Here is a 27,815-nt window from a genome sequence, read left to right as displayed (position 1 = left end):
TCGAACACCTTCTCTCCGCTCTGCTACCTGTCCCGGTGATTCTGTGGGGACCCTGGGTGGCTATGCAAATGTGGCTCTCAAGACAACGCTCTTCACTGAGCCTCAGTGCTGGCCAGACACTGCTGGACTCCGAGGCCAAGTGGGTGCACAAGCATCTCTGCCCCCGAGGAGGTACCGTCCGTGGGCTCAGGAGCACTGGGCTTAGAGTCCGTGCCCGTGCATTCTGCGTCTACAAGGTTACTGCGTCACAGTGGCGGCTGAGGACGCATGCAAGTGCTTCACACTCATCCAGGGGCATCTTGATCCTCACCGAGACCCTGGATAAGAAGCACTTTTGTAGCTAAAGCAATGAGGATGGTTCCTGAGGCTGCATGAACATCCTGGAAACACTTTTAAGTGACCGAAAGCATGACAAGACTCTGAGAGAGCGGACATTGCTTATGAGAGGGCAGGTTCAGCTGTGTTAGTGTTTCACAGGTGACTTGCAGAATCTACTTTGTGTCTCTAGACACCTCTGACCTGTAAGAATTGTGGTCGGGTGCTAAGCGTAATCTTTTGTTGTCGTTGCCAGAGATAATTATTGCATTAAGGTAACACCATCCTCATCATATCTTATTAGGAAGAATTTTAGAATAACAGAGTTCCTACTGAATCTCAATTAAACCTGGATTGGAACAATGAATAACCTAAGAGATTTCTTAAATTATCTCAAAAATTACTAACAAGTCACAAAAATACCATTTTCGTCATTGAAATTAACATGGATGTGGAGACAGGGAAAGACAATAAATAGAAAATAAATGTTTTGGAAAAGGAGAAGAGGGTTGCAGAGCAAGAAGTACAGTAAAGCATTGTCTGTCCCTGGTTGCGGGGCCAGAAATCTGCATTGTCCATCCCTCCCTCTGGAGCCAGGAACCTGCATTTTCCGTCCCTCGCTGTGGGGCCAGAAACCTGAAGCCCACCCTGCAGAGCGTGAGGCTGGGGGAAGATGGAACCAAGAGCTCTAGGAAATCCTGGGTGAGGGGACCAAAAGCCAGTAAACCATTGGTAAATGCACTTGTAAAAAGTTGCAGGTCTACTAAAAAAAAAACAAAGGCAGCGTGGTAAACAGAGAGAACCACAGCCTCAGGTCTCCGTACTCAGCAGCGTCACCGGGGGGTGGCTGGGATTCAGCCTCGCTTGGTTGTGTGTGCATCCCGAGAGGCCCGTCTTGGTTCCCCACAGAAGGTGGAAGTGTCTCCAGGTGTTTGGTCCTGAGAGGGGCTGCCTCACCCTGGCCACGTCCTCCTGCACATCCCTCGGGTCTTCCCGCTGGCTGCAGATACCTCGCTTTGGCAGCTCCGTTGCAGGGCTGAGCCCTTGCCCTCTTTCCTGCACCTGCCTCCATCTTTCCTAGGCTTCCTGGAGAAACCTGCTCTCTCTTCTTGAACTTCTAATTTAGTTCCCTTTTTACTGCACACTTCTCATTTTCTCTTTGAAAATGATCACCAGCAGGAGGATCCCTTAGTGCTCACACACTAGAGTTGAAATGGCAAACATACCTTATATTCATTTACATGGTAAATAAGCAGGACCTCTGCTCCAGGGCCTTCTTGCAAACAACATCTTCATATCTTTTCCAAACGCTTTCTCGTGCACTGTCACATTTTGTTTTCACAATCATCTTTATGAAACAGGCATCATTGTTATCACCTCCACTGGACAAGTGAAGAAATCAGAGCTCACGTGGCTCCATACACGTCCCTGGTCACTTTGCTTTTCTACCCTCGCCAAGGTCAGCATGTTCCCTTCGACCACAGAGCCTTGCCAGCGCGATGGCCCTCCGTGCCCTGCATCTGCCACAGTTACCTTCTGCATATGTATTGGGTTTGTGGCTGTAATCTGGTCATGCAGATTAACACAAATTCATCCCATTCAATCGTTTGTTCTTGGTTTTTAAAGTTCTGTGGGTACCCAATAAATAGAACGAAAAGGCAAAAGGGGGTCAGGAGTGCTGATGGGACCTGCGTTATCCCCACTGTCCTAACTCTCTGAGTGATTTCACTCAGACTCTTAAACTTACTAAGACTGCCTTTGAAAAGCTGCCTTTGAAAAGCTGATGCCCAGTGTCTCTGATTCACGCCTCACTTACTTTTTAATTTAATTTAATTTAATTTAATTTAATATTTTGAGACGGAGTCTTGCTCTGTTGTCCAGGCTGGAGTGCAGTGGTGCAGTCTCAGCTCACTGCAACCTTCGCCTCCTGGGTTTAAGTGATTGTCCTGCCTCAGCCTCCTGAGTTGCTGGGATTATAGGTGCGCGCCACCACACCTGGCTAATTTTTTGTATTTTTAGTAGAGATGGGGTTTCATTGTGTTAGCCAGAATGGTCTTGATCTCCTGACCTCGTGATCTGCCTGCCTTGGCCTCCCAAAGTGTTGGGATTACAGGTGTGAGCCACAGCACCCAGTCTATTTTTTTTTTTTTTTTTTTGAGACAAAATCTCACTCTTGTTGCCCAGGCTGGAGTGCAGTGGTACAATCTCTGCTCACCGCAACCTCCGCCTCCTGGGTTCAAGTGATTCTCCTGCCTCAGCCTTCCATGTGACTGGATTACAGGCAACCACCACCATGCCCAACTAATTTTGGTACTTTTAGTAGAGATGAGGTTTTACCATGTTGGCCAGGCTGGTCTTGAACTCCTGACCTCAGGTGATTTGCCTGCCTCGGCCTCCCAAAGTGCTGGGATTACAGGTGTGAGCCACCATGCCTGCCCACCTTGCTTGTTTTCTAAACAAGCAGAGAGCACTTACGTCACGTCTCCACAGTGAGCTCCTCCTGGTGAGTCTCCGTGCTCCTGTAAGGCACCTCCGTCAGCAGGGCTGTCGGAGCAAATGCCCTCCCCACATGCTGTTTTTCTTCATGGTCCTCGTCCACATGTGGAAGAGCTTGTATTTTATCCTCACAGCTACCTCAAAGGTGACAAGGTATTATTACTCTTATTTTCAGATTAGCAAATCGAGTCTCAGAGATTGCACAGCTGGAAAAATGCAGAACCAGCATTAACTCTCCCCTGTTGGTGCAGAGCCCAGTGGCACCACCAGACTGTGCTAGGAACGTGATGCCCTCTCAGTGTCCCACAGAGGCTGCAGTGGCCAGAATCCAATGTTAATGCCCCCACACTGAGCGTCTGTGACTCAGTCTAGTGCATCAGGGAGGATCAGAAAACCGCACCACAAAACTGGTGAGATCCTGTGCAGAGTTTGTTCATTGGCCTCATCTGTGTCGTGGTGAGGACGGCACATTCCTCAGAATCCTCTGCCGGAGGGAGGAGCCCAGCACCTCCTTGTTTTCTGTTTGAACCTTGGTCTCCTCAGGTCCTCAGGTGAGGCCAGCACATTGATTTGAGAGGCACTGACCACCATGATGACACACGAGGCCTGCTTTCAGTGGCGTCTTTTCCAATTTCTTCCTACTGCTGGCCTTGACACATCCACGTGTATGGATTTGCCCTGGGATGCCACCTCACATGGCTTCTCATCCAGCTTCTCTGGGTTTTTTAGATCAGCAGTCCCTAACCTTTCTGGCATGAGGAATGTTCGACAATTTTTCCATGAACCGGTGGGTGGGGGATGGTTTCCGGATGATTCAAGCGTGTTACATTTATTATGAACTTTATTTCTATTATTACATTGCTATATATAATGAAATAATGATGCTACTCATCATAATGTAAAAATCAGTGGTAACCCTGAGCTTGTTTTGTGGCAACTAGATGGTCCCATCTGGGGGAGATGAGAGACAGTGAGAAATCATCAGGCATTAGATTCTCATAAGGAGCCTGCAACCTAAGACCCCTCACATGTGCAGTTCACAAGTGTTCACGCTGCTGTGATAATCTAATGGCACTGCTGATCTGACAGGAGGCAGAGCTCGGGGGAAATGTGAGTGATGGGGAGTGGCTGTAAATACAGATGAACACAGGGTTGGGGACCTCTGCCTTAGATAATCTTTTAGGAAGCAGCAGATATCCCCCCAAATCGGCTTTGACCGATCTTCCCTCTGAGCCGCTCAGGCACCTGTGTTCTTCTTTATACAGCATGGTCATCATTTGTAGATGTACATTTCTGCTCTCTGGATTTTCAGCTTCATGAGGGCAGGCTCTTCTTCACAATCCCATCCTCCAGTAGAATGCCTTTTACAGAGAGGGGTCACTTAATAACTATTTAATATGTTCCGTTCAAGCTGGGTCTGACTTTTGAGCTAACTGGAAACATGAGGCTTTATTCTTAAAGACTGGGAGCAAGAAGGTGAAGACAATAAAATACTGAAGTTAAGGGTTTCTAAAATACATATAAAGTGGTGCAACTAACTTCCACAGACGCCAGATGAATGACTGAATGAAATGTCCGTCTCTCAGATACTGGATGAATGAGTGAATGAAATGTCCGTCTCTCAGATACTGGATGAATGAGTGAATGAAATGTCCCTCTCTCAGATACTGGATGAATGAGTGAATGAAATGTCCGTCTCTCAGATACTGGATGAATGAGTGAATGAAATGTCCATCTCTCAGATACTGAATGAATGAGTGAATGGAATGTCCATCTCTCGGATGCTGGATGAATGAGTGAATGAAATGTCCGTCTCTCGGATACTGGATGAATGAGTGAATGGAACGTCCGTCTATCAGATGCCAGATGAATGAGTGAATGGAATGTCCATCTCTCGGATACTGGATGAATGAGTGAATGGAACGTCCGTCTCTCAGATGCTGGATGAATGAGTGAATGGAACGTCCGTCTCTCGGATGCTGAATGAATGAGTGAATGGAACGTCCATCTCTCGGATGCTGGATGAATGAGTGAATGGAACGTCCGTCTCTCGGATGCTGGATGAATGAGTGAATGGAACGTCCATCTCTCAGATGCTGGATGAATGAGTGAATGGAATGTCCGTCTCTGGGAGAAAATGTCCCGTGGAGAGTTGTGTTTTCTTTTCATATTTAAGCTTCGCATTGCAGGCTCTGAAATGGGATTTCCATATTTGCATGGAAGATTTAGATTCTCTGTTCTAAAAGAGTAGGACCCTGTTTTCTGCACCTGAGAAAGTCCAGGCTTTAAAATGGAGAAATGATTCTTTAAAACAGGCTTGAGTCTGTAACCACTCTCCCACCTGTCCCCAGTGACTTTCAGAATTGTGCAGGCTCTCCAGGCACTGCGCTTTGTTGCCAGCGCTGCCCTGTCTTCTGTTCAATCTCGTTTCTTCCTGTGTGCACCTCCCATTAAGAGAAAGCAAACACGTGGACACCATTTATTCTCTTGGCCTATTATTTAGAAAGTGTGTGCTTTTGAGATTTTTTTTTTTTTTTTTTTTTTTGAGACAAGGTCTCACTTGCCCAGGCTGGAGTGCACTGGTGCACAGTCATAGCTCACTGCAACCTCCAATTCCCTGGGCTCAAGTGATCCTCCCACCTCAACCTCCTAAGTAGCTGGGTCCACAGGTGCACATTTATTGTGCACTTTATTTTATTACACCACCACACCTGGCTAATTTCCCCCCATGCCTGATAGAGACAGAGTCTCACTGTGAGGCCCAGGCTGGTCGCAAATCCCTGGGCTCAGCAGATCCCCCCACCTTGGCCTCCCAAAGCTCTGGGATTATAGGTGTGAGCCACTGCACCTGGCCTTGCAAATCTTACAGCTACAGAATTATGTATTTCAGAGGCAAAATTTCCTTAATGTCTTCTCATGCCATGCGTTATCTCATATAGTCAGAGAAGTATTTAATCAATATTATAAGGAGAAATTTTAAACATGTTAAGATTTGAAGAGTGCTTTTACCTGTTTTGTAAATGGTTTTTGTCTTAATCTTTTTCTTCTGGCCCAAACCCAGTAATTTATTAAGAAGCAGCATAGACCATGACTTTAACCCATTGAATCTGTCTGACTGGTTTTCTAATGTGTGAGCTGCGTGGTATCCACAAAGACACTTCGTGTGCCCTTCCCTCTCCCCACCCTTACACCTGGGCTCCTTGCACCTGTGCAAATAGCACTGCTTCGTGGAAATCAAAAGAAATAAGAAACCCCTGCAATTCTGAGTTTTCTTTTTAAAATAAAGTCACTCAATGTCCAGTTGATTGCATTCTAAATTTAGCAAAGTACTTTTTATCTTGAATTAGTTTTAAGACTCTCAACCGGTTCTTTTAACACATAGTGAATTCTTTGGAATAGGAATATTTATTTTTCTTGAATGGGCTGTTTATTAATGAACACAACTTAGTTAAAAGCTTATTTTCTTACATGCACTGTCTCCCGTGAAATTTAATTGCTATTAAACAGGAGGTAGGGGAGAAACATACACATAACCTGTGTGTTCTCTTATTCCTGAGAAATCATACTTCCATTGTTAGTTCTGCACCAGTAAAGTATCAAGAATTATGGTCAAATTCCAAATGCCTGGATGCTGGGTGCTTTTATTTGAGAAAAAATGTCGAGGCTGTCTCTTTTCCTTTAGAGAAAATGATAATTACAGCGTCTTCCTAAGTCCTCAGCATCTCCTCACTTACGGTTCAGGAAATACATAGAGACAACCCTTTAAACATAAAAATTAACAGGATTTAGGTTATTCCATCTTTTCCTCTACAGTAGAAGACAGCTATGAATAGGGCGGGCCCCTGTGTGAAACGAAGGCACCTGGGGCTCCTCCGAACACACGGCAGGTTCACGTTTTCTTTCTGGTTTTTCCCCTCTTTCTTGGGTGCAAAGCTGCGCTGCTCTGGCCAGCTGTGTGCTGCGAGAACGAGGCTGTCGAGAGCCTCAAGTGCCTGGGAGGCGAGGAATGACTCCGAAGCATTTTATAAGATCCAGGCAGCGTCTCAGCGGGTGGAGGAACTTCCCAAGGCACAGCACCCGAAGGCCATGTCTCCCAGGAGCTGCCTGCCCCCGCGGCGCCCCCCACTGCTGGAGGAGCTTAGGCAATGCGTGTTGGTGAAGTGAAAAACGTGATTAAGACTCATCCGTGGCAGAATTCAACTGAATAAAATGTGTTTATGTGCCGGCTCTGCCCTCTTTAAGTAAAGCACACATTTTTACAAAGCCCTGAAAGGCAATGATCTGTTTTCACTTGCCTCTTAGCTAAAATAAACCTGAATCGTTTCAGCAGGTGAGCTTATTCTCAGGAAAATTAGAGCTCGCTGTTTGAAATGGAACAAATGTGAAAAATAGCTCGCTCTGAGATGGCAAAGGCCCTATCACCTCTGGGTGCTACTCACCTGTCCCTTGGCTCCAGCCTTCATCCCCAAATCTGGTCAAGGCCACTGCCAAGTAGCTTTGTGAGCTCCAAAACACACAGCCTTACCTGTTCTTAGCCACACCTGCCACTGTCACAGTCCTCAGGTCGGGAGCCCTGAGGACCCTGCCTGGATTTCTGGTGAGGTCTGGGGCTCCCCACGGGCCATCCAGCCCCTACAGCGTCTTGTGTGCCCTCCCTGGCTTGGAGTCCAGCTTCAGCTTTTGGCTAATCTCTATTTTTAGTTCTTTTATCACTGTGAAGGTTTAAAAAAATTGTATGTGTAACATTGGGCAAATTATTTAAAGTTGATAAATTTTCATTCAAGAAATCACAGGTTGTGATTCCTTCCACTGCCCATCAACATGTTGTGTGTCAGACGACCAACGTTGATATAGAGAACGTCCAAATGAGCTAGGCTTTTGAAACAGACCATGGCTAAAATGTTCACATGTGATGCTTCTGGCAGGGGTGAGAACCGGGGGGTGTTATCCCTCAAGCTTTTATTTCCTGACCGTGAAGTGGCCTGAGGCAGCCTTCTGTTTTCTGCTGCTCTGAAGAATGTGTCTTTAAATTTGTCTGGCTTCTTTTTTTCTCCTTTAAGTTTTTGAGAGTTGATCAAGATAAAGACAAGGATTGTAGCTTGGACTGTGCGGGTTCGCCTCAGAAACCTCTCTGCGCATCTGACGGAAGGACCTTCCTTTCCCGTTGTGAATTTCAACGTGCCAAGTGCAAAGACCCCCAGCTAGAGATTGCATATCGAGGAAACTGCAAAGGTAAGCTGCTGTTTGATCATCCAAAGATGGGGACATCCATCATCAAAATGAATGCAAACATATTTTCATACTTGATAACTTTTTACATTTACAAACTCGAGTTTATGTTGGCATTTTTTTCACAGCATGTAAGGAAGAAGAGTAATTTCTATGAATTTTAAGAGCAGTCTTTTTTTACTTATCTAATATTCTTTTCTTAGAATGCCTTATTCCATTGAATAAGGAAGAAATGTATCCAAATATTTCAGTTTTTTCCCCAAAGTCTTCTAAAATTATTCTCAATAAGATTTCTTACTGATTGTTTCTCATTTTTCTTTTTAGCAAGTGGGATGTGTACAATAGCACGTGTGCAGTTTTCGGTGATTTTTTTGGTGTTGATTTTATACTCTCAATTTTCAGTTTTGCCAATTTAAGAATTAGATGCAGAGTTAACAGTCTAATGCTTAGAGCCAAAGATTGAAATGCTTCCTGCATCAGTGAAGGGCTTGACTCAGCAAAAGATGCTGATATTTCAGAGTTATTTTCAGAAAGAGATTTACCTTCTTTGTCATATTATCTAGGAAAAAAGACCACAGAGACTAAAAGTGCCTTTGAGATGATGTTCTGCATCATCTGGCAATTAGCTTCAACAATCCTCTTAAATGAAACAAGACAGCAACCACCCTGCAAAGCAGCACTATGAGTGCCGTGCCTAGCCCTGTGCTTACCCAGGTGTTGAATAAGCTTGCTCTTCCTTTCCTAATGCGACATAATACCAGGTAAACAGATCTCAGTTACTTTTGCAGACGACAAAGGCAGAATTTTGCCATGTTCTTTAGGCCTGAGAGTTCTTCCTACTGATGTTACGAAGACATTCCTGTACACAGTCACAAGGATGTTTCACTCAATGCCAGACCGCATGTCCAACAGTGGTCCCATAACGTTATAATGAAGCAGATATAGAAACCTGTTGGATAGCACTTGATATTGGCATTGAGATCAAGTAGGGGAAATGACTGACGTTCAGTAATGATGCCGGGACATTCTATTTTCCATATGGAAAGATAGGTATATCAATGATGATGTATATATCACCTAAGTGTGTGTAAGTATACTCTATGATGTTCACACAATGATGAACTTGCCTAAAGGTGTGTATTAGTTTGTTCTCACACTGCTAATAAAGATATACCCAAGATCGGGATGTTTATAAGGAAAGGGGTTTAATTGACTCATAGTTCTGCACAGCTGGGGAGGACTCAGGAAACTTACAATCATGGTGGAAGGGGAAGCAAACACATCCTTCTTCACATGATGGTAGGAAGGAGAAGTGCCGAGCAAAAGAGGGAAGCCCCGTATAAAACCGTCAGATCTCGTGAGAACTCACTATCCTGAGAACAGCATGAGGGAAGCCACCATGGGGGTTAAATTACCTTCCACCAGGTCCCTCCCATGACACGTGGGGAACTACAGTTCAAGGTGAGATTTGGGTGGGGACACAGCCAAACCATATCAGGGTGATTTCTCAGAATTTATCCCTGTTATTAAGAAACATGTGACTTTACCCAGATTTAGTACTCTGAAAACAAGGAACAGGATAAACTCCCTCTAGAGCCCTGGTCTTTGCCCGGTGGCAAACCCAATCCCTATGCATTTATCTGCCTGCAGTGTGCACAGACTCCTGATTTAAAGGTCAGACTCCTCTCCACATGCACCTGTGGCTTTGCCCATGACAAATGGCTATTCATTATCAAGGATTTTTTTTTTTTTTCTGAAATTACAGTTTGTTCAAAGTCAGAGTAGTTCAGGACACAGCATTTAAAGGCTACACAGATGCCAGGTATGGGGCACGGTAGGTAGGCAGGTAGATTCTCCAGTAAGAGTCCCTGGGAAGATGATTTTATTATACATCTGAGGGCACAAGAGAGAATGGTGCTGTGGAGCTTAAAGTCCCATTCTGGTTTTGCGGTCAGATGCTGTTTCTAAAGTGTTTATCACATAATGGTGTTATCCTCCCCTCACGCTGGGGGAGTCATGGAGACCCTGGAGCAAAAGCCCATTCGGAGGGTCCTATGAGGACCGACAGGAGGGCCTGAGAGGGAAGTAGGTGGAGCCAGGCTGGCAGGGCTGAGTGCTGGATCCTGGAATTTTCGTGACTATGGAAAATGGAAAGACACAAGAAGTCGCGGGCAGAGCAGGGATGCATGAAAGTTGCTGTTCTGCATGGTGCATGCTTCCCTGAGCTCACCAAGCTGCCCCATCCCAGCACCCACCTTGGCCTTTGTCCAGCTGTGCCAGGCCCCAGTGTCACCAGCACGACTGCAGTGAGTCTTGCTGTGCTGAAACCCTGGCGTGCTTTAGAAAGGACCACAAATGGAGGGGTGAGCTACTTTCAAAGGGAAAATGGAACTTTAATTCCCTCATTAACCTCAATATGCTACGGAGATTGCAAGGAACAAAATGCAGTAAAAAAGTATTTGATTCATACTTTAAATAAATGAAGTGCAGTGGCAGTATCATAGCTGGATCCCAAACACAAAGTTTAAAGATGCTGACGTGAACTTAGTGGGACAGGTGTGGCAGGCACCACAGCGAGTGGCCTGGGCTAGTCGCTGCCAGCTCATGGAACCTACCCCAGACCTCAGGATCCATTTCAGAAAGCTGGGCTCTGGACACTCATCTGTTTGAAGCAGCTCATGGGGACTCTGGAAAACCACTTTCTATGGCCTGAGGGAGTGCCAGCCCCTTCTAGAAACAGCTAATAGTTGGTGATGATGCTACCCACTGACCCTCCAGTGTACCCGCATACTGAGGAGCTGACTCCGTCTAACTTTAGCCCAAATGGAAAATAACAACACTTGGAAAATGTGTGAAAGAGAAAGAACTACATACACACACACACACATATATATTTTACTGTAGTAGAAAAAATAGTTTAAAGTTATTTAAAACACAGATGTGAAATATCTTTCTATGAAAAAGTCCACAAAAATAAAGATAACATGATTAAAATTGAAAGCATTTGACATTCTTTCACTGAATTGTATACTCGTATGCACTATCTACATTAAAACACAAGCTGAAACTTTGACTATAGCAGCAGCAATAGCTGCTTCAGCTTTCTTTGTGGTGTAGGGAAAATAGAATATACCATTTAAAGTAAATGATGTTTTGTAAATGACTGATTTATTTTTTTCCCTAAGTATCCCTTCTTATCTCAAGGAAAAGGAAAATAATTTGTTGAATCTAATGTACCTGAAGTTCTATAGTTCTCTATCACTATTTTGTCCTTATAGGTTTTTTTTTCTCAGTAGACATTTAGGTTTCAGTAAACTGTACATTATTTTAGTTCTAATTCCCTTGGTGAAAACTTGGATGAAATCTCTTAGATTCATTTAATGGGAGACACACACACACACACAAATACACACACACATACCTACACACATACACACTCACATAAACACACACACAAATTCTTAATTTATTCAAGTGGACAACTGACATTTCCTGAGCAGCTTGGTTCTACGTGATTCTAACATTTTATGATCAATTTGCTTCAACCTGATTCTTTTAATAAGTCCTGACATTTACTTGATATTGACACATTTGGTAAATTGGCATTTTCTTCTTACCGAATGATTCCTCGAAGAGCACTGGGGCTGAGAGTCAGTCCACGCTGTTCTGCATCAGATAACCTCTCGGGGAGCTCGTCTCTTCATTTGATTCAGTTCAGCACTGGGTTCCCCAGAACTCAGGGACTCTAAGAATCTTTGTCCCTGGTAGCATCCTCCAGATGGGAACTGACAGGCCTGCTTCTAGCACTGGAAACAGTTTCATGTGAGATTTTCAATAGGATTCTGGACGCTCCCAACACCCAGGCTGTCTTCAGACCTTCCTATGAGGTGGACGGCTGGGGCCCTACGGGGTGGCAGGACACCTCCCTCCACACAAGGGCCAGCCATGGGGCACACAGTGGTGTGCACAGGGTGCCCTCATGGGAGTTCTCCAGAGTCTAGTGGTGCCTACTTGTGGGGTCATAAGCATAGGACCCCAAAGTGCTGCTTCCGTAGCCTGCCCCAACACTGCAAATTTGTTTACCCTGCATCTGAGAAAGAACAAGTCAGTCTGTTTCTTTGGAGGTCAGCTACTCTTTTAAGAAGCATCTTTCAGACTCAGGGACACACGCCCACCAAGAACAGTGGGTCTTCTTCCACGTTTTGCTTCCTTGCACCACCAATGCTCTATTGCTAGAAGACTTGCTTCGTTGGCTAGGAAGGACAGTGGTGCCTTGGACAACTGTCCAGGGATAACGTGATTTCCAGCATGCTTCGCCCGGGAAACCACACGGCCATGGGTTATGGAAAGTCGGCGTGGAGCCAGGTACATGGCTTGAAGGAAGCATGTTCTTCTCTCCTTTGCGTCTGACCGATGTGTGTGAGACTCACACTGGAAAAAGACTCAGATGTGATTTGATGCCTTGGCTGTAGTTATAAATCTCAGTTATCTGTGCTGAGAAAAGAGAAACAATTTAAGAATAAATTTAAATATCAGATGATGTACTCATCACAGAAGATTTTAGAAGTGATTACCTATAAAGTCTCAGCTTATGGAAACAAGTGCTGTAGAAGTGGGGAGGTCACAGCACCTCATTAAACTTGGAATTTCATGTTCCCTTTTCTTGCCATGTTCCCTTAGATAACGCCAGTTGGATATTCCATTGAAAGGCCGCAAGGAAGCCTCTGCTTTAGCTGTAGCCTTTGAGGAGGAGTGTGTGAGGGATTTCTTAGACAAAGGAGGGAGGATGGTTGGTCCATCTCTCTGGGCGGAAGGGCGACACCTGTGACCCTCTCTGGCTCGTGGGTTTTTCAGGTGTCTTCCCAGCATGTGACTTCAGATCTTTGCCATACCCAGCTGCAGGGTCAAAGTGACATTCTTTTTGGATAAGGAGAACAAATGTCAATTAAACACAGATGTCCTTTTTGGTCATATCCTCGTTAGTTTGTTTGCACCTGCATCTCAGCCAACTTTTCTGGATGATTATTTCAGTGGGAATTCTCATTTACCGTTACCAAAGTCGTTTTATACCATACATTTATGACACACAAAAAATATAAGGGAGAAGTAGGCAAAACTAAAATGTACCTAACCAAAGTCAGTCTCACTTAAATCAAAAGGATTCTATTGGAAAGAATGCACAGACACCTGTAGTCTTCAAAATCTCACGTGTGTGGTGCTGCAGCTGCCAAGGTAGCAAACATTAAAATCAGTCCGAGGAGAGATTGTTCACCATGCATTATGGATCTTGAAATAAGTGGGTGTCACGCTTCTCTGATAGTCTAGATTTGCATGTGGGGCTGGGCTCGGAGAGGCTCGGTCTGCTTTCCATCTACATGTTGCCTCCAGTTAAGTCTGTTCCCTGCTGGAGGCTGCCTTTAAAAGGGGGCCTCCACCTCCCATCTGCAGTTGGAGTTTTCCTAAAGAAGCAGCCTTGCACCTGCATCCTGGCTCTTGGCGGAAGAAGGGCCTCTCCCTGAGGGGTTGGCTGCTTCCTAGACCTCGCCCTAAGGGGCCGGCTCCTTCCTCTAGGCTGTCATACTGTCAGTCACTTACACACTCATCCCAGCATCCAACCTGTCCCAGTGCTGCAAACGCAGCAGTCGCGGCTCCTGGGGAGCAGGAGCAAAACACACTGAGCCCAGGAGGGGTGAGAACAGACGCAGGGCTTGGTGCCTACTGAGCAAACTGCTTTTGTTTCCCTCTAAGAGCATAAATATTGCACATTTCACAACGAAACTCAGGTTGAGAGTTTTTTTCCCTGAAGGTAAAAGAGGGAGCACGGGATTGTCCCTTTAGACCATTTGTGTAAACCTCCAAGTTTTCTCTACGTGATTCCTGGAGTGGGCCTTGGCTAGTGTAGCACAATGTCACCTTGGCACATATGAGGCGGCTGCTGTCTTTAGTATTTTGGGGGCACTTTTACATTTTTGGTGGGTGACAGTTCTGTAGGCCTGTCTCTTTTGGATGTACTATTTGGAAATAACAATTAAAATAGTTTAATCCATGTTTAATTAAATTCGATGTAAATGTTCTGCACACTTCACACTGTGATCTAACCATTGACCCTGAATAGAACTGCAGTGGTTTACGCTGACGCATTTTTCTCATCTTTTCATAGAAATTTGTGGAGTTTGTGTTTTCAGAGCTCTGCAAATACATTAATATTTTTCTTTTGATCTGAGACTTTTGGGCTGTCTTTCTTTTCAACAAAATCTCTGACATTCCATAGAAAAGCCAAAAAAAAAAAAAAAAAGAGAAAGAAAAAGTCAAATGCCAGGAGAACTTGGAACTACTTTGAGATTTCTGGAAACACATATTGGACAAAAGCAGCTTCCTTGGAGATCTGAGGACCAAGAGCTTCTGAACGGGCGAGTCCGAGTGAAAGAAACGTGGTGACAAAGGCTGTAACATCCACCCATCGCTCTGTGCACCCATCTCCAAGGCTGCACAATGACCTCAGCAGCCTTTGGAGAGCCTGTGGGACTCAGCCAGCACCTGGCACACACGAGGCCCATGGCGCCGGAAGTCCACAGGTATCACAGATTCAGATCTCCACAAGATGAACACACATGCTGTTATTATAAAGATTGTTAGGCGGCAGATCATGAGGTCAGGAGACCAGCCCGGCCAACGTAGTGAAACCCCGTCTCTACTAAAATTACACACACACAAAAAAAGAAAACAAAAAAATTAGCCGGGCGTAGTGGCAGGTGCCTGTAATTCCAGCTACTTAGGAGGCTGAGGCAGAGGAATCCCTCGAACCCGGGAGGTGGAGGTTGCAGTGAACCGAGATCGTGCCATTGCACTCCAGCCTGGCGACAACAGTGAAACTCCATCTAAAAAACAAACAAACAAACAAAAAAACAGATTACTGCTACGATGAGGTTTAGAGACTGTTCTTTCCGTTGGTGAACCCCACCCCCCGAGTGATACACACCTAGAAGTTTACTCCCTTGGCCAAGTGATGGTTGTAACAGGAGCCTAACTGTCGGTTTGGGGGTTGCTTATCCAAGTTCGCTGCGCCACGACAAGGCGTTTCGTGTCAGCGCTTCCCGGGAAAAGCTCCTTTCTTCAGGATTGCCCCAGACAGCCGGCTGTGAGGCCTGGCCTGGAGACCTGTCTGCAGCTGTCTCTCCGGCATTCTCTGCAGCTTTTGCAGAGCTGGGGTGGGGTGGGGACCACTGTGCTCCCGTGGCCGGTGGTGCCGTGGCCTGGCTGTGAGGCCCAGCAGGCGTTTGGGGTGGCACCTTCCCAGGCCTTGTCAAGCTGCCTCACGCCTGCTCCTGATGCTTCCAGCGAGGAACCGCGGGGCAGGAGTGTCTCCAGGAGGAAAGCCAGGCGGCCTCCTGCCTGATGCGGGTCGAGGTGCAGCTCCTTCCACTTCCCAGCGTGGACCTGAGGGGCTGCCCCTGCCTGGGGAGCAGCTTTGCCATCCTTTCAATCAGCAGCGAGAGCTCTCGGGCTCCGAGGCCAGGCGCTGCCTAAGAAGCCGGAGCCATGGACATCTCACACTCCAGAGGGACCAGGCCTCCCCAAAGGGATCCCTCCACGCGCTCCGCTCCTTCTGTTGCAGTTTTCCTGAAAGCACAGCAGTAGTCCCTGCGGCCCGCAGCTGCTTCTCAGCACCTGCAGGGAGGACCTGCCTTTTCCTCACCTGGGCCTGGGCAGGTTCCGCCGGGTGAGGCACTGGCAGCAGCCACGTGGGAAGCCCTGTGTGGGTGAAATGCAGGGTCCTGGACTGTGGAGGGGGCCTGGGCGGTGGATGGCGGGCTCTGGAGGTGTCCCCATGCCCAGCCCAGCTCCAGACTCTCAGAGCCACGAATTGAGGGCACCGGAGCGCGAGCCCGGGCCAGGGCACTCTGTCCTCGCCTGTCTAGAACGAGGAGCCGGCTCAGAGGAACCCGAAGAATTCTCTCTCTGGAGGTTTTCCCATCACATGAGTGTTTCCATCGAGCTCTTCCTTGTACTCAGTGGCCTAGAAACAGGCCAGAGAGCTCCGCACCCGCCTGTTCCTTCGAATTCCACGGTCTCGCCTTCGCCTTCGAGGAAGCGGGAGTCGCAAAGTCCCCATGAAGCTCCTTCATTCCTGCACAAGCGCCCGGGGCCAGAGTGTCACCTGGCTCCTATCGGGTGGCACAGACCTGCTCATTTTCCTCAGAGAGACGGGCAGTTCCACGAAGGACATCTATGCGGGGGTGTGAGTGTGAAAGTGTGTGTGTGAGAGTGCGTTTCTCTTGCGTGTGTGTATGCGTGAGGTTGTGTATGAGTGTGAATGCGTGTTCATGTGCATTGAGTGTGCACGTGTGATGTGTGATTCACACATGCACAGTCACGCACATTCACACACACACGCACACTGTCACATACACGGACACTCATGCATATGAACATACATTCACACACATATACATGCACACTCTCATACATGCACACTCACACAAGTATACACACCGTCTCACATATGCACACTCACGCATTCACACACATGTGCGCACTCTCACATACGTGCACACTCAAGCATACACATGCTCTCACACATGAACACTCGTACATTCACACATATTCACACGCGCACACACACATGCACACTCACAGGCACATGAATACACAGGCACATTCACACAAGCATTCACACACACGAACTCATACACAAGCATACACTCACAATCATACACGCACACATGCACACACAAGCATATATGCAATTATGATTATTTTTAATAATGTATAAGATTATTTTTAATAATCTTTATAATTATTTTAATGTGTAAGTTTTTTTAATAATGCATGTGTGAAAGTGTGTGTATCCTTGTGTGAGTGTGCATGTGTGTGACAGTGTGCGTGTGTGTGTAAACGTGCATGTGTGCATGTGTGAGACTGTGTGTATGCTTGTGTGAATGTGTGAGTGTTTATGTGTGTGCATGAGTGTGCATGCATGCGTGTGTGAGTGTGCATCCTTGTGTGAGTATGAATGTGTGTTCATGTGTCTGAGCATGCATGTGTGTGAGAGTGTGTGTATGCGTGCATGTGTGAGTGAGCACGAGTGTCTGTGATTCTGTGCCCTGGGGCTCTGGGCCAGGTGCTTATCCCTGGCTCCACCCTTTCCAGGTTGGATTTCCTTCCCGCAGACGCAGCTATCAGAAGCAACTGCAATCAGATCTGTGCTTGTGTCTTGCAGAAGCTCTACCCAGAGTATGTTTACCTTAACTCGCTTATGGTATTTTAACACGTCTGATGTTTGGGAGTGCCCTCCTCACAGGCTGGAGTAGACATAACCGGAGGTTCAGGGCCTTCAGTCTCGTGTGCAGCTGTGATCAGAAACACAGCCGGATGTTCCTGGAATGTTGCACATCCAAAGGACCTTTCCTCGGTTTGCTTTAGTGGCACCACCAAACCCAAGGCACCGGCTCATCAGAGGAGCAGGGGCCTCTCCGCACAGCCTACGGAGCTTCTGCCCTCTGGAAGGTTCTAATCAGCCTTCCTGCAAAAGATTTGGTGACCATTTATGCAATCATCCATTACGATTTGTTGAAAATCACTGTTACTGATTTTCATAGAGATGGGTATGATCTGTGGTTTCTTGTGTAAATATTATAAAGGCTGTCTGAATACTGTAGTACAGTCTTGCAATGGTTTGCAGTTTCTCTTTCTCTTTACAGTTTGGCAATCTCAGTTACATATTTAGGGATTTCCTATTGTAATTTCGTTTCTGCCTTGATGCATTTAAAAAGAGAATACTTACGTAAAATGAAAATGTCGTTCCCATCTCCCTTAGCTCTGGAATAGTGTCATTCTGGTTATGGTCAAGGGACGGTCAGATGGATGTACTAGTCTGTTGCTGGGGGGATGCATCATGCTGCTTTTGCTGACCAAAGGCTGCAGATCACTGGGATTGGGAGTGCTTATCACAGCACTTCCATCTATATTAGGATATTAGGATGGAAAAGAAAACTTCAGTTCTGCTGGACAGCATTGCAGCACAGCATGCTTAGGTTTTCTGACTCTGGCCTTCAAAATTATGGGTGAGTAAAATACTACAACTTTTAAAACAGTATCTGCCTTCATTTGATGCCAAAATCAATAAAAACCATGCCACTCTGAGGGCTATCATTGCCGTGGCCACTACAAAGGCACCATATGTGTCCTCTGCCTGGCTGCCATTTGCTCGTTCAGCCCATGGTGTTCCCACACCAGCCCCATCCCGGCCAGCCCTGCACTGGGTCATGGGGAGATGGTAGTGGAAGCTGAGCCTGAATTTGAAGGGTTTACATGGCCGTGGCCATAATTGTAGCCATTCAGTGACCTTGTGAGATCCAGAGTCAGAGCATCTGTTGACCACATATCCAGCTAGCTGCTCCTTCTATATCGATGAGTGAGACACCGCAGTAATTACCTGTGTCCCAAAGTTCTCTGCCTATTGCAGTAGGAAGCTGAGCAGCATCAAAATCTTGAGGCATCATTTCTGGTGTAGACAAAGCATCTTGGAAGACCAACAGAAAGAGTGACTTCGATTCACTTTTGCCTAGCTTAGTGTGTTTGTGTTATTCCATTCTGTTATAGACAGGAGTCCCTGAAAGAGGAACTCTCTGGGCTTAGGACTACCAAATTCAGCATCACCTGTGAAGATCGCTGTTTCATGGCCCTGTTTTGAAGTTTTCTCAAAGATCCCTTTGAACTCTTCCTTTTCATTGTTGCTCTCCAGAATTCTCTGTAAAACGTCCAGCACAGCAGTCTCTGCTGATTCTTGCCTCGTCCTGTTTTGAGAGATTCTAGCAAAGCAGGGAATCATTTGCTTCCTGTTTAAAAGAAAACACTCCTCATAAATAACCATTATACAACACTGCTATTCATTTCTACTTTGTAGTGAGCATCACACTTAATGGTTTCCATGACATATCTTTTTTTTTTCTTTTGAGATGGAGCCTCACTCTGTCACCCAGGCTGGAGTATGGGGGTATGATTTCGGCTCCCTGCAACCTCCACCTGCCAGGTTAAAGTGGTTCTCCTGCCTCAGCCTCCTGAATAGCTGGGATTACAGATGCTTGCCACCAAGCCTGGCTAATCTTTGTATTTTTAGTAGAGACGGGGTTTCACCATGATGGCTAGGCTGGTCTCGAACTCCTGACCTCAGGTGATCCACCCGCCTTGGCCTCGCAAGGTGCTGAGATTACAGGCGTGAGCCACTGCGAACGGTCTCCATGACATATCTTGATACATAAACAAGCTTGCGATCTGATTGTAGCCGATTTTATTTTGTAACTGAGAGAGAAAATACCACCCAACAGGTAGAAATAAATTGCTCCCACAATTAACTACCATAAGCCAAAAATTCATCAAAATATTTCTGTTAGGGCGAGGTGTGGGGGCTCATGCCTATAATCCCAGCATTCTGGGAGGTGGGAGGATTGCTTGACACCAGGAGTTCAAAAGAAGCCTGGGCAACAAATCAAGACCCCATCTCTACAAAAATTTAAAAAATTAGCCAATCAGGGTGATGCCTATCTTTCCAGCTACTGGGGAGGCTGAGGTGAGAGGATTGCTTGAGCTCGGAAGGTTGAGGCTGCAGTGAGCCATGATGGCACCACCGTACTCCAGCCTGGCTGACAGAGACGCTGTCTCTAAAACAAAACCAAACCTGTTGTTAGTGATGCCTTGCTAAGCAACGATGAATTCTTTATTTATAACGTCCCGGCTCTGCAGGTAAGAGCAAAAATTTTCTGAAAATAAATGACAAAATTCACATCAGAAAGTTTTTCTTTGGTCTAGTAAAAAGAGATTACATTCTTCAATTAGGTTAACAATTTTATTTAATTAAAGTATTAATATTATAATTTCCAGCTGAGTTTTTCTTTGAGGTAGATATTTTTTATAGTAATCTAATACTATGAGCCAAAGTACTATGAAACCATTTCATCCCAGTCCGGTGGTTACATCAGTTTAAAAAAGACAAAATACATTCTGGGTGGATAGGGGAATGGAAACACTTGTCTCTGTTGGCTGGACATACAACGGTTTAGCACTGTGGCAGACGGCAGGCACTCCCTCTGTAAGTTAAATGCAGAACTGCCGTGTGAACCATCATTTCTACTTTCTACCCAAAAGACTTGAAAACAAGCGTTCAAACAAAAATTTACATCTGAATGTTTATAACAGCATTATTTACAATAGCCAAAAGATCCTAAGTGTTCATCCATGAGTGAATGAATAAACAAAATATGGTCCATCCCTACAATAGAATATTGTTCAGTCATAGAAAGGAACGTAGCTCTGAAACATGCTGTAACATACATAAGCCTTGACAACATCATGCTAAGTGAAGGAAGCCAGACACAGAAGGATACCTCGTGTATGACTACATTGATGCACCATCTCTGGTGTAGACATACATGAACATACGTACATGAACCTTGAAATCATCATGCCAGGTGAAGGAAGCCAGACACAGAAGGATACCTCGTGTGTGATTACATTGACAGGAAATGCCCAGAATAGGCAAATTTGTAGAGACAGGAGGTAGATGGATAGTTCTAGGGGTTGAGGTGAGGGGGAAATGGGAAATGGCAGCTTAAGAGGCACAGAGTTTTCTTTTGGGAATGAGGAGAATGTTCTGGAACTAGGCCGAGATGGTGGTTGCCCAACACTCTGAATGTGCTAAATGCCACTGAATTGTTCACTTTAAAATGGATAAGATGGTAAATTTTATGTTATGTGTAGTTGTACAGTAATTCTTTTTTTTTGAGACAGTCTTGCTCTGTAACTCAGGCTGGAGGGCAGTGGCGCGATCTTGGCTCACTGCAACCTCCGCCTCCTGGGTTCAAGCGATTCTCCTTCCTCAGCCTCCCAAGTAGCTGGGAACACAGGCGCCTGCCACCACGACCGGCTAATTATTTTTTCTTTCTTTTGTATTTTTAGTAGAGATGGAGTTTCACTGTATTAGCCAGGATGGTCTCGATCTCCTGACCTCGCGATGCACCCACCTCAACCTCCCAAAGGCTTGGGATTACAGGCGTGAGCCACCGTGCCCAGCCGTCATACAATAATTTAAAAAATTATGTTGCTTATGTTCTGCGGATTTAATAATCAAACCATTAAACATAAAGTGTTCAGAGTGGAATCTCAACAAGGCCATTAAACAGATCGGGCTCTGCTTAATTTTTAACTCAAGAAAGAATCATACAGAGTGAAAATATATTAAGGAGAGACATTCATCATCATCTGTAAATAAGGTTTCCAGGGCACAGTGTCGAAGCACCCTACTCCATTCTTTCAAAGCGATTAAAAAGTTGGAAAGTTGGAAACAGCATAATTTTGAGGGTGTGTTTAATATTTTGACGTTTACAAAGAGGGGCATTTAATTCAGTCTAAGATGTGTCTGTATCAAGCATATATTGGCTTAGAGTGATATTGAGAACACACAGGGGCCATGACTATTTGAGTGCTCATTCCCTGGCGATTTTTGTGCCTCTCGATAGAATGAACCTTATCAGATGCTATTCAGGCTCTTCTCAGTAGTAAAGATCTTGAACCTGATTTAGCATGAGCATCCAGAATAAGGAATAGCAAATCTGTGGAATAAGCCACAACCCTGTAGCAGTTTTACTTCATAAGATGACTGCAGGTTTATTTTGAGTGATGATTTATGTGGGCCCTGTAATTTCATGCTAAGTCTTAATTGTTTCCTATGACTAAATAGTCTGCCATAGGCTAGACATAAACTTGGAATTTAATATTCTATTAAATCCAAGAGCTGCAGATTTCAGAACTATCTGACCAGTGGCAAATGTGAAGTCTTTAAAAGAAGTCCATGCCAAGAATGGAGCCCACAAGGAGTTTGGAAGACTTAGCTTTCTTGGCATGTTCCATGATAGCTTAAATATTAGAACTAATTTATAGCTCCATCTGTACCTCATGGAGACCTTGCAAGCTGGAACGCATATCACTTTTCCTTTTTAGACAGTCAAAACCACAGGTTATACTAAAAAACGAGGACAGAAGTCCAGCAAAGCAGTGATTTCTCCTCAGCTAAAACACAGACTGCATTAAAACCACATGTTGCTGAGTGCTGGCTGGCTAGGCCAGACTTTAGAATAAAGCTGAACGCACAAAGCTGGGATGGATGGAGGAGCGTTTGCTTAGATGTGTAGGCTCTTAATGCTCCATGCAGCATGTGGCTGGTGGTTCTGCAAAAGCCGGAGAGGAGTCGCATAAAGGCCCTGGAGCTTTGTTAGAGGCAGAACCTGTAGGAGTCCGCTGCGATGGGTGGAGCCCAGGGCTGGTAATCAGATCGCATTTTGCCGTAGCCAGAACTTTAACCACTAGGGAGTCAAAAAGTCACCATCTGAAGACGGAAAGAACAACATTTGAAGAAAAGTCCTCGGAGTTGAGAGGGCCTTTGTGCTCTCTCAAAATGTAGGCACTTGTGATTTAAATCTGGGAATACTTCTAAAAAAGGAAAGCCATTTTTCAAGTTTTAAAATTCAATTGAGCTATATTGTGTGATGATTCCAAGAAGTAAAGCGGTGCATGTATGTTCTGCTTCAGGGGCAGGCAGCCCATGGCAGCCAACATGGCATCTTCTCCTGTGGTGGGAGGCTGTTCTTAGGATCTGCTTCTGGGGCAGTTGGCCCATGGCAGCCATCATGGCGTCTTCTCCTGTGGTGGGAGGCTGTTCTTAGGATCTGCTTCCGGGGCAGGTGGCCCATGGCAGCCGTCATGTGTCTTCTCCTGTGGTGGGAGGCTGTTCTTAGGATCTGCTTCCGGGGCAGGTGGCCCATGGCAGCCGTCATGGCGTCTTCTCCTGTGGTGGGAGGCTGTTCTTAGGACAAGCCTTTTCCCCCTGGGGGCACCGAAAGGCGGGCCTGGTTGATGTTGATGCTGTGCTCACAGCTTTTACTCCCTGAGCTGGAAGGCTGAGAGTAGCTTCAGTAAGCAACCGACTTTGTGGTCCTCACGTGTCTTAACCTGGCCCTGATTGTGCAGGTTAGGGAGAAACAAGGCCTGTTCATGGCACACACGGATCCTGCATTAATGCTTTTCATGTCTCTGGAAGTCTAAAGACTTTTCCGGTTTTACTCGTCCTTGGGGTGTCTTCTTAAGTAGTAGCAGCGACATTGCGCCTTCTGTGAAATCTCAGTGTTGTTGGGACGGTGGGATGTGGAGCATCTGGGGCAGAGGACAAGGCTTTCTAAGAAGACCCCTCCCTTTTATCCACGTGACGGTTGGATTTCCATGTGAAGGTGGAAGAGGCAGGACAGGAAACAGAGAAAAGGGACGAGCCAAGTTCTCCTCTCAGGCTAGTCTCAGTGGGACGGCGCCCTGGGCTGCAGCTGTGGTTGGAAGTCCCACCCCTTGCGTCCTAAGGCCCCCACCCCTCAGTCAGTTCCCTTTGGTCTGTTTTTAACGGTGGCATCTAGCCCTGCCCACCCTCTGCATCTGGACTTGATCCTAGTGTGTTCAGGTGGATGTCCTTAAATCTGAGGACAGCCTGCCTGCGTCCCACCAGACAGCTGGCATTTCCCCATTTTCAGGAAGCAGGGGCCACCTGTTTCCCCAGGGATAAGCTATGAGGCCTTCCTGGGCCTCAGTGTTCTTACTTACTCAATGTGGAGAATGGTCCTGCCCTTCCCGCCCCGGGCCTTGCATCAGATAGGACCAGGACTGCGTGTGACAGGCACCTGCCCTTCTTCTGGGGCTCCCTTTGCTGAGAGCTGAGCTGCCTGCGAAGCCCCTTCCAGCCTCCAGGTCCTTAGCACTCCTGCCTGACTCATGCCTTTGCATTTTTCAATGTTCCTATCTGTTCCATCTTCTTCCCATTGCATAACCGCTCCTCTGCCCTGTTCTTCCCTACAGACGTGTCCAGGTGTGTGGCCGAAAGGAAGTACACCCAGGAGCAAGCCCGGAAGGAGTTTCAGCAAGTGTTCATTCCTGAGTGCAATGACGACGGCACCTACAGTCAGGTTACCAGCCTTGCTTGGGAGGTTCTGCACCTGGGCAATTAGGGAGAGAGATGTGGAGTGGGTGTGGGGAGAAGGCAGGTGAGGGGGAGCCGAACAGAAGCAGCAGCAGGTTTGTTCTCTGGGGAAATCAGCCTTCTGCATTTTAGAAGTTAATTCATGATGAGCCTACTTGACATAAATAGACACATAAATGAAGTGTGTGTTTATTTCTTAGTTGGTGCAGGCATTTATATCATTGCTGCTGTCATTCACACTTTCATTACTATGAGTTTAGCACAGGAAGCTTCCTTAGTGAGGCCAATTAGACCATGCTAACCTGGCTTGCAGCTTAGAATTTAATGTTAGTTTGATTTTAATTATGGGGAGCACACACTAAAAGTCGTGTCTGTGCCAAGTGTGAGCTCCGGGATCATTCCAACCTGACGGGCCCACAGACATGGAGCTGAGCCAAGTCAAATTCCTGTTGTCAGCCAAAGGCACTGTTGAGAAAGTCACCCGGCTCTCCGTTTTGAGTGTGTCAATGCTGTTATTCCTTATTAAGGAAAAACAGAGTACTAACATGCAGTGCTAACCCACACAGGGGCAGAAAAAACAGCATGGGTTCTGCACTTTGACATGCCTGTGGCCCACTGGGTGATGATGTGAGTTCTGTGTGTTTACATCATCATTTGGCCTTTGAGAGACAATGAGGGAGAAAACAAGAGAGAAACAGAAAGAGAGAGAGAGGAACTGGAGCTGAAGGAACTGGCTGCTCTGGCTGTGGTTGCAAGGGGAATGGGCGATGCAGGCTGCAGAGTGAACACTAAAGAGGCCGAGGTTGCTGTCCTGGCTCTGCAGTGGAGAGCTCCTGACCTTCCCGGGCCTCAGTTTCCCCACTCATAAGATAAGGGCTGGGGCTCCATCTGGAAGGTGGTGAGGATTAGTGACTTCACAGGTAATGTGTCCAGCGCACACTAGCAGTCAGTAAAGTGCTGATTTGGGCCCCTTTTGTCTTTAAAACCCTGGGGTCAAGACCTGCACACTTTCTTTACTGAGGACTCAAATGCAGCCACAGAAGTAGCTCTGGGTATCCCACGACCCCTGTCTGAGCCAGTGCCGCAGAAAGCAGAGTGGGCCTTGCAGCTGTGAGGCGCTGTGCTGCGGGCCCGGGAGGGCTCACCTGTCCTGTGCTCTCTTGCAGGTCCAGTGTCACAGCTACACAGGATACTGCTGGTGTGTCACGCCCAACGGGAGGCCCATCAGCGGCACTGCCGTGGCCCACAAGACGCCCCGGTGCCCGGGTAGGTCTGACGTGCCTTTCCAAGTGGAGGGCTTTAAGGGAATTGGTTTGCCATTTCTTCTAATCATCTTCCCTGGGTTCACTTATAATTCAAAGGGAAATCCAGTTTGGGTGACACTGTGAGCCACAGTGGGAACAGATCTCGTCACTGACAAAGCCTACGTTTTAGGGAGCCCTTGTTTTTAAGAGGGGAAGGGCGAAGCTATGTGAATGTATGCATATGACTGGAGGTCAGCTTACTAAAGGAAGATAGCCCTGCATCTGATCATGATGGGTTATGATGATTCAGGTTCCTTAATTGTTTAAAATAACCACAAGGACTTGGAGTCACCAGTGGAAATGACCAAATGTTTTCTTTGGCCAAAAAAGTGAAAATTGCTAGTTTTGTATGTACATGTTTTCAAAGAAAAATGGTTCTTTCTTCATAAGTCAATTTCAAAATGGTTTGTATTATTTTATTACTCGTAAGAGGGTTTGATGTACTAAAAGTAATAAAATTAGAAGTTTAAAAATCTGTAAAATATTCTCGTTCCCGTTAGTTTTTTTTTTTTTTTTGCCAACCATGCTGTAAATGATTTATATCATTTTTATTTGAAAATAATCTGCAGCCCAAGTTTGATTACTTTGTGGGGGAGACTTATCAGACCATCTATGAAGAAATGCTGTGATCTAGCCCTCCAGATTCCTGGATCATACGTGTTGGGACAGTCAAAACACATCAGTATATAGCAATAATAAACTACAAAATGTCTCTCCCTGTTTTTCATGTACAATCTTGAAACATTTACATTTAGAGTTTACCTTTAGATTTTTTTTCTATTTAAGGGACAGGTATCTTTTAATCTGGAATTCTGTTTGTTATTCAGATATTTTTCAAGCTTCCTGAGCCATGGCCCTGGCCAGAACTCATGACCTCTGTGGATTCCATGAGAATGAAGGTGTCCACAGTCAGCAATGACATAAGGTCTCATGTTTCCAGTGACTGGGCATGGGGATGCACGATGTGGAATTAAAATATGTTTATTTGTAAAAACTTTTTCTCCAGAGCCTAAATAGTGCTGGAAATATATCTTTAGTTAAGCTAACATGTATACCTAACAGTTCTGTTGCAAACTCATGGAGGAAATGAAACAGAAAAACATCACCAAGATTAACTGGGTCTGTGTGCGTCCCTCTTTCACTTTGAGAGACACTTTCATGTCCTATTTCCTTCATCCACAACAGCATTTTGAGGTGAGCCTTGTTTTACGAAGGGGAAAGCAGTAGGGGGTAGGGGCATCTATTTATGTTGTTCTAGTGATATCATCTGATAATTAAGGAAGGTCCCAAAGAACTTTCTTAGAAAACATGTGCAAAGTTGGCTGAATTTTGTACAATCTACAAATAGTGGCTTGCTTCTGGAATCAAATCAGTGTACCATTTACTCACGTTGTTGCTTCCAACTAGGTCTCAGTAACCTTTCACTGTATAGAAATATTCCTTTTGTTTTAACTGCCTATGTGGAATGTTTGGTCCAAGGAATGGACTGGGGAAGAGAGTAGACGGGCCTTTGCATATAGAAGTCTGGTGTTTATTGGGTAGCACACGTGCTGGGCAGGAAGCCAGGCGTGTGAGAGGAAAAGCTTCGACGCCGAGGGGCAGTTTCCCTGGGGAGATAGATGGTGCTGTCTGGGAGGGGGGCAGTGTTTCCACGTCGGGGCAGGGTTCCGCTGGCTGCACCCTTGGTGCTGACATGGCCAGCGTCCTTCTACCCCTGGTTCACCTGGTTGGTGCGACTAGTATATTCCACAGGTCTACAGAGTTATGGAAAAACTCTCTTAATCCCCGGCTGTGTTCCAGGCTTCCCCTTCGCACGCATTTGGGCACGGGGGAGCCAGTGTCATGCAAGGGTCACTCTGGAAGCTTTATGGAGTCATGGCAAATTATGGAGAGAATTTTGAAATTGAAGGGAGAATTATGGGGGAGAGAGGTGTTGGGTATACCTACCCCCCAAACACAAAGGATTTATCATCAGTGTTTGCATACTGCAATGTAACTTCTTCCTTCCTGAGGAAGTTACCACAGCCCTCACAAATAATGCTGAGAAGCAGAAAAGTGGGCATCACCTGTGAGATCGTGGTCAATAGCGCAGACCACAGCCGGGCAGCGTCTTGATCTGTAGGCACCAGGGAGCTGACCCTCTGGGGACACCCTCGGGGGTTCACGGAGAAGTCAGCACATACACAGAACGGCGAATCTGCAGCATCCACTGTCTGTATGTGGCGGGAGTACTTTTCACCAAGTTTACTAAAATTGGGTAAATTTCAGTATTTAATAAATGTTTTTTGCCCTCAAGTTTATACCGAGGTTACCAGAGAAGTAGACTGTAAAAATTTGAAAATCAGACAGTGAGATTTAAAATGAGCAGTAGATAGGAGCTGTTTTTCAGAAAGTGCATGTTTGTGTGTTTATGAATAATACATGCAAATGTACCTTGAGGCCAGCCACAGCGGAGGGAA

At 46.0% G+C, this 27,815-nt stretch overlaps 1 protein-coding gene across 3 annotated transcripts in view; it reads left to right on the top strand.

Annotated features, from left to right (window-relative positions):
- The window catches only part of SMOC2 (SPARC related modular calcium binding 2), a 222,244-nt gene that overhangs the window by 58,467 nt on the left and 135,962 nt on the right, over positions 1–27,815 (top strand). For all 3 annotated transcript variants that reach the window (XR_004442684.1, XM_033234195.1, XM_033234196.1), the window contains exons 2-4: positions 7,872–8,043; positions 23,932–24,038; positions 25,219–25,318. Coding sequence is in view for 2 of the 3 variants with exons in the window: in XM_033234195.1 (XP_033090086.1) it covers positions 7,872–8,043; positions 23,932–24,038; positions 25,219–25,318 (379 nt within the window). In the remaining variant the exon portion in view is untranslated. The remainder of the gene's footprint in view (positions 1–7,871; positions 8,044–23,931; positions 24,039–25,218; positions 25,319–27,815) is intronic.

This window comes from Trachypithecus francoisi, unplaced genomic scaffold (assembly GCF_009764315.1).
Source record: "Trachypithecus francoisi isolate TF-2019V2 unplaced genomic scaffold, Tfra_2.0 Lachesis_group15, whole genome shotgun sequence".
In the NCBI taxonomy this organism is placed as follows: Eukaryota; Metazoa; Chordata; class Mammalia; order Primates; family Cercopithecidae; genus Trachypithecus; species Trachypithecus francoisi.
Note: the sequence above shows the minus strand (reverse complement) of the source record. Positions and strands in the feature narration are given on the sequence as shown.